The sequence below is a fragment of the Armigeres subalbatus genome, chromosome 1, assembly GCF_024139115.2.
Source record: "Armigeres subalbatus isolate Guangzhou_Male chromosome 1, GZ_Asu_2, whole genome shotgun sequence".
Lineage (NCBI taxonomy): Eukaryota > Metazoa > Arthropoda > Insecta > Diptera > Culicidae > Armigeres > Armigeres subalbatus.
This window is the reverse complement of record NC_085139.1, coordinates 49,085,523-49,097,474: the sequence shown is the minus strand read 5'-3', so window position 1 is coordinate 49,097,474 and position 11,952 is coordinate 49,085,523. Positions and strand designations below refer to the sequence as shown.

Here is an 11,952-nt window from a genome sequence, read left to right as displayed (position 1 = left end):
ATTTAAGCCATGAAAATTCTGAGTTAGTAGTTCTAAACCAAAATATCGTTCACATCGTTCATTTTGCTTTTTATGAAGTGGAACTGGTTGATGGAAAATAGTTTTTTAACTTTTTTCTTATTTTAAGTGTTATTTGAAAAACATGTAGCTGTGGGGGTAAATTGGTCATGTTGCCTGGGGGTTAAATGAGCAATGTTCTGACAGAGAAATGGAGATAAACTAGCTCAAATTTCAGCCTTAATCTGTTCGGTTGACAGTGGGATCATCAATCAGGGGGTGAAAAAAGGGGGATCTGGTCATTTAGGCTCCACACACACATTTTCGTACAATTTCGACAATCCTGAGCGAATATTTCCATACCACACACCTCGTTCATGGAAACATCCTTATCTCAGATCTTTGTCATCCGATCTGTTATATCCAGATATCAATCAACTCAGTAAAAGCTCTAGTTTCTGTAAAATAGTATAACAAAGGCTAACATTTCATCCATTTCAATATTATAGGTGCATGAAATATAGCATTTTTGGCATGCCCTCAAATAATCCGGAATTTCTCCTGATGCCAAAATCAAAGGAACCTGGTAATATTTCACTGAGCAATGGTCAATTGAATATTGAAAAAAAAATCCCGCACTATCATTTTGACAAAGCCCGGTACGTCTGCTTGTCTGTGATAAAACTAAGGGTTTATACCTGTCAGGTAACATTTTGAATATTATTAAGAATATGTATTTGGTTTAAAATATTTTGATCAACTTATTTGCTTTATTTACAATATTGTTCACTTTACCCCACCGCTTGACCATTTTACCCCGCCCAAAAAAAAAATTGAACAATTTTGGACTAATTTCAAATGTTGAAAATAACATATTTCAATATTTTTTCAATTTTGTTTTCACAACAGGCTATGTTAACCAATAAGATAAGCTTCGACACACCTGCATTGAACAATGCAATTTCTTGATAGCCACTTGATAAACAGCAGCAGTCAGAGCTTAAAATATTCATCTTCATGAAGCAACTTCGGTCCGAATTTTGACAAACATCGCATGAATATTCAAAACATAGAATGACATAGTCAGACGACTACTCCACAAACTCATTCATTCGACTGTCACTGAATGTGTTTACTATGTGCAGAAAAAAACATAATTATCATTGTTTATGTTGATGTTTACCGCTGAAAGTGCCTCGCAGATGCAAATCGGATTCAGTCCTGTATGATAAATCACTTTACTCATTTGAAACGTGTTCAGATTTCAGATAATTTATCAATTTGTAAAGTGTGCATAAATATTCAATGACTAATATTCAACTGAATATTGACTGTCCAGAGCCGACTATGAATGTGTCGGAAGTGAACTAACAAATGAAGAAAAATTGACTTCACTAAAATTTTTCGATTATTTTACACTCTGGCAGCAGTTCTTAGGGTGTCCAATTTACCCCCACCACCCCTATGTTATGTTAAGATATGGAACGAAAATAGCGCCTTTATGTTTCGATAGATTTTTGAGATTCAAATATCAATCGATTCGGAAACTGTAAAGCAATTTAACATGCTTATTGAATCTATTGATTATCAACGTTAAACCAGTCCATATTCGAATTCTTCACAAACTTACTTTACTTATGGATCCTGTACACCTCCGGTGGTGCAAAGGGCCGACTTGAAAGATCTCCATCGGTCGGCTTCTTTTATTTCTTTCTTCTTCTTCTTCTTCTTATTGGCATTACATCCCCACACTGGGACAGAGCCGCCTCGCAGCTTAGTGTTCATTAAGCACTTCCACAGTTATTAACTGCGAGGTTTCTAAGCCAAGATACCATTTTAGCATTCGTATATCATGAGGCTAACACAATGATACTTTTATGCCCAGGGAAGTCGAGACAATTTCCAATCCGAAAATTGCCTAGACCGGGTAGCGGTAGCGCGTGAGCTGCTTCGGCAAGGAGTGAGTGATCTGTTTGTGCTGAGGCAGGAGTGTCATAGCCAGAGTGTAAAATAATCGAAAAATTTTAGTGAAGTCAATTTTTCTTCATTTGTTAGTTCACTTCCGACACATTCATAGTCGGCTCTGGACAGTCAATATTCAGTTGAATATTAGTCATTGAATATTTATGCACACTTTACAAATTGATAAATTATCTGAAATCTGAACACGTTTCAAATGAGTAAAGTGATTTATCATACAGGACTGAATCCGATTTGCATCTGCGAGGCACTTTCAGCGGTAAACATCAACATAAACAATGATAATTATGTTTTTTTCTGCACATAGTAAACACATTCAGTGACAGTCGAATGAATGAGTTTGTGGAGTAGTCGTCTGACTATGTCATTCTATGTTTTGAATATTCATGCGATGTTTGTCAAAATTCGGACCGAAGTTGCTTCATGAAGATGAATATTTTAAGCTCTGGTCATAGCGCGTCGCCGCTATTGTCACCTCGAAGCGCAGCAGAAGTCTGAGTATGGACTGCACATGCTGAGGTAGGAGTGTCGTAGCGTAGTATCGTTGATTTGTCCCTACATACCGCTATCGACACCTCGAGGCATGGCAGTGGAGTGTTAGAGTGAGCACCCGAATAAGGGTCACATGGAGCGAATGGTCTTTGGAGAAGCTGCTTCGGCGGCAGGGTAGCAGTGGGTTGTACCCACACACCTACAGTTGTGCACATGTGGTGCATGGGGAGTGTCCCTGCTTCAGGGACCTGCTTCAGGCAGGGTAGCGTGTGGTCTGCTTCGGCAGTGGTGTGATTGATCTGCTCGTGCTGAGGCAGGAGTGTCGTAGCGTAATATCGCTATTGACACCTCGAGGCATGGCAGCGGAGCGCCCGGGAGAGCATCCAAGTAAGACTCAAATGGTGTGAATGGTGTGCGAGCACCCAAGTCAGTCTCGCATGGGACGGGTGCCTGTGTGAGCGATAATGAGCGAGTACGTTTAGTACTGCCATCCCCCAGAAGTAGTACTGGGAGGTAGTTCCTGGGGGAAACGATGGTGGAGCCCAAGGGAGTTTAGTCGGTATTACCGGTATGGTCGAGTCCGACACTCCAGTACACTTCCGTGTGGTAGTTTGGCAACTACAATGCACGTGTACTGGGTTAGTGTGTAAATGCATTCTCCCTTTGTTAAAAAAAAAAGAGGTAAAAGTCTACCATAAAGATGACCCCTAATTATTGGTGTGATGCTGCTTTATGCTTACCGTGCCTACGAATGAATGGTTAGGGGGGGGTCTAATAAGAACCTAACCGCAAACGGATCCTGCACCAGGGTGAAGCACCAGGGTCCCCTTCACAGTATTTAGCCCTCGCTGCGCTAATCGGAGCTATGGCTTAGTTGACTTTTTGCTTCTCCGAGATAATCGGCTACTCTTATTCAATCTCAACGTGAGGTTAAATAAGGGTGGGGTTATGAATATGTTTTTTTACTAAGTTTTTCAAAAAAAATCTCACCTATATGAATTCGCATTATACGTTTTTTACAATGTACTTTGTGTTTGTCACCTATATGAATTCGCATGATGCGATTTTCACAGTGTACTCTGTGTTTCGTCCTTGAAGTTCGGCTTCGGCTACTCTTGTTGAATCTCAACGTGAGGTTAAATAAGAGCGGGGTTATGATTATGCATTTTACTTAGTTTTCAACAAATTGCCACCTATATGGATTCGCATTATGCGTTTTTTTACAATGTACTTTGTGTTTGTCACCTATATCGATTCGCATTATGCGTTTTTCACAGTGCACTCTGTGTTTCGTTTTTAACGTTCGTTCATTGTTACGTCCTCAGTGTTTTTGTGGCACCTCTCTTTAGTCATTAGCTTAATGCGTGTGAGTCTACATAATTTTTCTTTCCTGTAAATGGTATATCATATCCATTTGCATTGTGTGACTTATCCGGTATATGTTATGCTTCGCGTTTCATTGTGTTTTACAAAATGCATCATATGTATGTATTTTTATTGTATCCTCCTTCTCCAGAAACCTGTTCCATTCTCTTTTCCAATTTCACTTCCTGATGCGAAAGGCCAGTGAAGGCGATGGCACAAATCTCCCAAATTGAGAGGAACGTGCCTCCTGAGCCGACGTTCTGATACCTGATACCTGATACTGTTCCGTTTTCCATCTCACCATCTTACCGCAAAACAGAGAAATATGGCATCAATCTTGGCGCTTCTTTTTGCTCACTGCTGAAAAAATCACAAAAATAAAAATAAAACAAATCAAATTCCTTTCAATTGCTTTGTTTTTGATGGGATTGAAATTGTAGCTATGAGATGAAGTGCCGAACCGTTCCTCTATTATTGTTCCTTCTTGTTTTGGTTGGAACAACTTTTCGTCCGACGGTTGTAGAGACTGAATTGGTGGGACTAACTTGGGGGCGGAGTCAAAGTTGTACAACATGTCGGAACGTGTATGGGGCCCACATTTTTTTACCCATTACATCTCCTGGAAGTATAACATACATCGCCAGATCGTTTAGATGTTCTGGGTCATTCAAACTATCGTTGAGGTGCAATCAACAGTTGTAGCAGTGTTTTTTTTTCACTACTCAAACGTATTCAGCTTTATCCAATAATATTCCTGGAAATCTACATCGTAAGATGGTTTGGGATATTCTGGCTCATCCAAACTATACTTTTATTCGGGACTGCTAAACAATATTTTCTTGAAGTTGCTATATGCATGTGACAAGTACAGTTAAATATATTGGAGCTTTGAGGGACGGAAAACCCAACAAAACCATTAGCATCATATTTCACTTTTCGGCAAGTATAAAGCTATTATAGAGCCAATATGAAGCATGTTTGCAATGTGACAGCACTATAGTCGCGATATACGGCTTTTTAAACGCTTACGGTTACCTGGGAAATCTACTGCTATGGTTGTAGATCGCAAGGTCTGGACTCAACGACGATTTGAATGACCCAGGATATTCCAAAGCCATCTGACCATGTTTCTTGATCTTTAGGAATTTGTTATGGATATAGTTTGATACATATCCAAGCTTGGAGCGTCGAAAAAAGCTAGGGTCGTAGCTATGGATCGCAAGTTTTGAACTCACAGATAGTTTGGATAATCTAACACATCCCAAACATATATTTTTCTACATGTTTTGTCATTTCTCTATTATTAATCACGAAAACAAATGATATATAGGTATTAAATTTACTGGATAATATCGCTTAGAAAAATTTGGCTCTGAAAGGATCAAACGAAGGATGCGTGCCGAGTGAAAAAAAAGTTATTTCGAGAATCCGTATAGAAAACGTTGTGTAAAAATACCCATGTAAAATAAGGAACCGGGTATTTGTTAATTTGGGAGATGAGTTCCGTGTAAAAAAAAACCAAAGGTGCAGCCCAATCGGGTACGTAGCTGTATGTAATGTACGCAGAATTCTGTTTTTACACGATTTGTTTCGCTCATGTTTTTGAATGTGTGGCTTCAATTTGCCACCAAAATCTTTGCAACATGTTTCAAAAATCTTAAATAATTCAAAGAAAAATGGTAATTCATATGCGTTAAACATTTAGGATGGGTGCAAAATTGAGAAAGTGTAAATCGTGTAAAAACAGAATCCAGCGTACATGATTTCTAGATCAACATTTGGAAAGGGTGTAACAGCCAAAATTTATTCTTTCCGAATATTTTTCTATGTATTGTATATAGCTATTTATGTTAACAAAGAATCGGAAAGAATAAATTTCGACTGTTACGCCCTTCTTACATGTTGGTCTAGATTTGTAATTTAACTTTGTGTGTTTTAAGTCCATTGGTATTGTACTTCACAGTTTCAGTATGAACACACTCTTGATCCGGTATCGTCGCCATCGTTGCGAATGAATTTGCTGCAGCAATTACCTCCGATGACGGCAACCGTTGCTGATAGTGTACCGCTGCAAGGTATGAAACAAAGAAGAAGCATCTGTCACTAAGGCAGTCTGCGGTAACCCCAAACCCCCGGTGACTTACAATAGAAAAGCCCATCCCCTGTTATTGAAAAAAAATTAAATTGCAACCATTTCATGTCGTATTGATCTGGTTTTATCACTGTTCTACTCGTATAGATCCAGATCCTCGTACAGAGTTCAGAATACATGTTGAGACTTATGATGCGGTCCTCATATCCGGAGGCGGTGGGTCAGGTACAGTACATGATCACGACTTCCTTTTTTGGCGATATAAGTCCAGCAAAATGACGCTTGTTTCGTCTATTTGTCTATTTAATGGTATGATGGTATATAGTAATTATATCAGAACCAAAAATCATGGTGATACCTGTTCCAAAAATGGCCAACAACAGGTTTCTTTGAAGTGATCCTTCGGGAACCGGCCCCAAAATAGCCAGTTCAATATTTTCACTCCATATTGGCAATATGGGTATCAAACTTCAGCAGTGTGCCAGACACGCGGGATAATGACATCCGGATATGATTCTGGAGACATAGTCCACCCTGGGGTCAGTTCCGAGGCCTTTGAGTGGGCCTCCGGAAGCATCAAAATCGGCTATTTTCGAAATTTCATGTCGAGACATTGATAAGTCAATAGCTTCGCAGTGTTGATTATTAACAGCCATCATTCGTTTAGAGGCCCAAATTTGGCGTAATGTAATGTTGAAGGAAGTATTTTCTGCAGGTCAAGAGAAATTAATTAAATCTCGAAATCTTTTTCGTCAGCCTTGAATTGTGCTTGAAGTCTTAATTATTAAATAGTATGATGTCTGAGAAAAGTGTAAAATAATCACCACCAGAGCAATCCCCAAGTTATGCATCTCACTACGGTAACCATCGTAATATCTCAATCTCAGTCTCACTGGGACACGTTGATCTGATCAATTCGAAACTACAGCATTTTCGTCACCTCTTTGATCGCTTTTTCGTTGCCCGAAAAAGTAAGCAAATTGCATGGCCACCAGTTATGACTTCAAACAAAACAAAATAACACGTGCAAAGATCAGGTGAAACTTTTCCCCAAAAGAAAGGGAAAACGGCAACTTCTATGTCCAATGGTACGCTCCAGTAAATAAATTCCTTTTTTTCGATTTCAGTGAATAGGTTTTCAATAGCTAACAATACATTTCTACGATTCTCTCTCCGTTTTTAATTTGATTTATTTCACCACCCCACCGCGTATCCACCTTGTCACCGTGTACTCATTGCGCAGAGGAAATGTCTATTTTCTTTATTCCAAATAAATCGAGTCTGCGTTTCCATGTTTCGCCTAGTTTTTCCGGATAATCCGATTGTGAGGCGCGTGTGAAAATCAATTATTTTCATTGGTGATCGTTTCATCGATTTATGATCTGCTAGGTGCAACGAAGCGGAGAAAAAAGTGGTCATTGCATTGTTTTGATAGCGGTGCTCGAGTTGGAGGATTTTCTTGATCTGTTTTTCTTACTCCACACAAAAACCAACATCATATTGCACATATCTATAGAAAGGTTAAACTAAGTTAAGTTTTATCAAACTTCCTGAAAATATGAATCTTTCTCAGTCAACAGAAGCCGCTATTTTTTAAACCCATGCATCGCAGCAAATCTCGCCGTTTGTTTTCAGCAGGGCTTCCACCGCCGATTACCTCCCGGACTGTAAGCCCCCGCTTCCAAGGCCAAGTTCGACCGGAGAAAGAGCGCCACTCTGTCTCGTTGAATTATTGATCGCTGGGCTACCGTTTGCGCGACCGAATCGAACGTTTATCCATTCATGCATTACAGCGCAGCGATCGATCGATTCGCGCGAGGGCCCGCAGCACAGCTGCTGTGACGACAATGGTGACGGACGGCCAACCAATCGGAAATGGAGGCAGCAACGTTTCGCGCAAGCAAGAACCGGAGAAATTGGACTCCGGACCGGGCGTTCCTCCCTTTTCCATCGCGACGATCGAAAAGTGCAGGAGTCGGCGCACTGTGGTGTAGTTGGTCAAAACCGTGCTTTGTTTGGGTTTGTTAGGGTTTGCTGTACAAATTACTAGCTGCATTAAAGTATAATAAAATTTAAATCACTCCCACATTTTTGTTTAGGTCATAATTTCGGACACTCGAACCATGGTGTCACTGTGGCACAGTCTCGTTGCAGTTGTGCGCCCGGTCACGGCCCCGGGAATTTGCAGGTTGTGGGCTTTTCTATTCACTTAGGGAAAACATTTACCATGATTATTGTTTGAAAAGCAGTGCCGTATATAAAAGTTGATGAACGATCATCGATCGGAGGCAGTTTGTGTTTGGGGTTTTTGGCATCTCGATCGATCTGGGTCCGGCAGTGACTTTGCATACGAAAGTGTCGAAAATGGCTTTCCTAATTATGGGGCTGATAATGAGTGCTCTGCTTGTGAGCGCATTCGGCGCTATCCATGAACCATCCCGGAAGATCTGTGGACACCGCTACAGTGTGACTTGCTTGAAACTGGACATCGTGTCGTTTTTGGAACGGATATCTGACCAGCCACAATACAATCTGATACCCGGAGTGAGTGTTGTGCGGGATGCGAATGTTAATGTTACCAAATCGGCAGAAATCATAGCGGAAGTGTCGAGGATTTTTCCAACGGATCCCAATAAGCGATTGGATGAGTTTTTAATTCTTAAGTTGAACAACTACTTGAGAAGTCATTCGCTGAAGCTGAAGTTGATGGATAGTGAAGCGATGGAGAAGGCGCGTGAACTTTTCGTGGGTCGCAAAGGAAAGTTGGGAAAGAAGGGCGGATTGGAGGCAATGCTGGCCGCAGCAATGATGATGAAAGGTATGTGTTTAGGTCATAGACAGTAATACGGTTGATCAACGTATGTTGAACGTTGTGGTTGCAAAGTCACAACGGATTTCCAGTTTGATCAATGAATGTTCTCGATTCATTTACTTCATTAAGATCAACTTGTAGTGTAAATCGCTTTAAAAACTTGACTGTAAACCGGTCTAAATCGGGCGAATGTTAGGCTAAAATAAAATTAGATTGCAGCTATGTTTTGGTTGTTTGTATTATCCTGTATTATTATTTGCATTCGACCGAAACTATAGAACGAATCCTATTCGCTTGATTCATTGAGTTCTTTATTCTTTATTTAGTTTTGCTGGCGTGATCGAGATTGTGCATTAGCTTTTGTTCATCAGCCCATTCGAACATTAACAAGAATCGATCATTTTTCAATGACCACGCCTTCGATTGGGCGGTTAATTTGAATTTTGGCATCTCTTCAGTCTAATATCATGAATATTCAAGTACCACGAGGTGGAAAGTGATGAATTGTGGATTTTAAAACAATGAGCTGTCAGACAATTTGAATTGGGTCCTAAAGCCCTTCCTCGTTTAGGGTTGCAAACGATAGTGCATCGGTCAAGAATACTTATAAAATTCTGGTAAAAAATCTGGTAAAAGTCTAAAACAGTAAAAATTATCTTTTTATGTTTAATACATTTTGGGGCAAATATTGGCCTGTGCAATATTTCAGAACGAATCAACCATCAGCCCAAAACGTTAGGCCCATATATTAACTGTCAAAGGTTGAGTCAAGTGCCCTGCGATGTTTTACTAGTGCGTTTAAATTCTTGACCTTAAATGACAAGACCGAAAATGTCGAGGAAGCATTTTTCATCTATTTTCAAATTTCAAATTAAACAATGTTCCTTTCAATTTTTGAGTCAAAAGAAAAACTGACGCGTTCAGGATGATTAACTTCATGAAATAAAATCGAATATCGGTTCTTCATTTTAGGACCCAATACTACCGATCACTCTAATGTGAATGTGTACTACACACATGTGGAAGCGTTGTTTTGGGAAACGGATTGCGAGTCCATCGACTATGCGTTCGATTTTGGAATCTCTGGCTTATTCAGTAGCCGCTAAGTTGTGAAGGTCGACGGAGATTCTTCGTAATTTAGTTGGTTAAAAGCATCAGTCATCAAAGGAAAGTGGTTATCTCCTATACATTAGTCAAAATCATAATATACATATCCACATGTGAGTTTTTAGAACTTTGCAAATTAAGGGCACTTCGTTCAAAACGGAATGCACGCATAATAGTCAGTTTTGTCATTCCAACTTTGCGCCGTCGCAGCATTTGTGGAATAATAAAAGTGACAGCTTCTGTTATGAATGAGGCGCCTTCGAAAACGCGAGTACATTTAGTTCTGGATTCATGGAGGCTTGTCCTTGAACGAATGTTTCTTACCATCTCCATTGATTATCGAGTTCTTTATAATTCAAGACCATCCCAATTAAATTTTAATTTCAGGAACACTGGGTGCCCTCGCCCTCGGCGGACTGGCGCTGATCGCCGGCAAAGCATTGATGACCGCGCTGCTGGCCATGACCATCGCAACGATAGTCGGTCTCAAATCGCTCACCTCCGGCGGAGGCCACAAATCAACCACCTACGAGATCGTAGCCAAACCGATGTACTCGCACTCGCACACGGAACAGGAGGAGATGGGCCACGGCGGTTGGGGACGGTCACAGGGGATGGATATGCCGCAGTATTCCGCCCCGCAACGAGCTTGAGTAGCCGACCGTTAGGTGGCCGTTCGAGATAGTGAAAGCTTTTTTTATGCGCTTCTGTTGCTTTGTGTCGACTTTCGCCCTTTTGTTTTTGCTTTGTTTCAACCGTAAATGGGAGAGCTTTTAGTTGCATTTTGTATGTAATTTTCCTATCTACGTGTTATTCTTCGCAGCTGAAATGATCTGAACTGATTATAAAAATACCTACTGTTAATTGCTATTTATTTATTTATTTATTTTTGTTCCTTAGGGTACTAAGCGAAAATATATAGATTTAATATTAATTAAGTGAACAATAAGAAAGTCGGGTTTCTCACTATACGCGAAGGAGATACGAACTTGACCAAGTCAACCCTCTGCTATCTTTGCCTCTTTTACGCAGAATGTTAAATGATTGATTTCCATAACATTCATGGAATTGGTTCAACAAAAACATATACAGCACGTCAAAGAATAGCACTCATATTTTTCTTCCAAAGAAAAAGCTCATATAAAACATTGTATAATTGTTTAGAATATAAAATACCATATCAAGTTTTTCCTCCATCGACAATCTTATTACCATTTGCTAAACAAAACTCTTAGTTGAGTTGATAACACATGTCAAAAAATTATCACTTTGTGGAAAGTGGCTGTGAATGTGTCTATAAATGAACTGTCAAAAAAGAGGCCTTTCCAAATGAGAAACGTTTTTCAAAGCTCTGTCTGTAGGTGACCCGATCTTATACCAAGTTGAAGCGAAACAGTTTCATGTTGGTGTTGCATCATGTAAAATTAGAATAATTAATTTATTATTATGTTTATTGATCGACTTTATTTTATTAAATAATACATATAATATATGACTGCGGGTTATTCAATTCGAAATAAACAATTTAATTCCCATCGTTATTTTTTTCTATCACTTCCATATACTATGCAGAAGCTGTTCCTTGTTAAGGCTTTGGGCCTTTTTCATGAAGAATTAATAGAATATTTATCTATTTCTCAGAATAAGGCCGGAGTCCGCCTTAGCCTAGCGGTAAGATGCGTGGCTATAAAGCAATACCATGCTGAGGGTGGCTGGGTTCGGTTCCCGGTACCCCGATTCTGAAAATGTCTCGACTTTCCTGGGCACAAAAATATCATCGTGTTAGCCTCATGATATACAAATGCAAAAAGGGTAATTTGGCTTAGAAACCTCGCGGTTAACAACTGTGGAAGTGCTGAATGAACACTAAGGAGCGAGGCGGCAATGTCGGAGTGGCCTGTCCAGTAAATAAAAGCCTTCTCAATTTAGCTCGGTCCATATGGCTGCCTGTCAGCAACCACGCAGTTTGCGTTGAACTAAAATCCGTCATTCTGGCATCGTGCCCGGCCCACCGCAGTCTTCCAATTTTCGCGGTGTGAACGATGGATGGTTCTCCCAACATGTTGCGTCTCATGGGTAATTCGGCTTCTCCATGTACCGTCTACGT

The 11,952-nt window shown here is 40.1% G+C and overlaps 1 protein-coding gene across 1 annotated transcript; it reads left to right on the top strand.

Moving 5' to 3' along the window:
- The first annotated feature begins 8,095 nt into the window (after positions 1-8,095).
- LOC134208366 (uncharacterized) lies at positions 8,096-11,374 on the top strand. Its single transcript, XM_062684356.1, has 2 exons — positions 8,096-8,744; positions 10,233-11,374. Exons 1-2 carry the CDS (start codon positions 8,291-8,293, stop codon positions 10,496-10,498), a joined length of 720 nt encoding a protein of 239 aa, XP_062540340.1. The 5' UTR covers positions 8,096-8,290; the 3' UTR covers positions 10,499-11,374.
- The last annotated feature ends 578 nt before the right edge of the window (positions 11,375-11,952 follow it).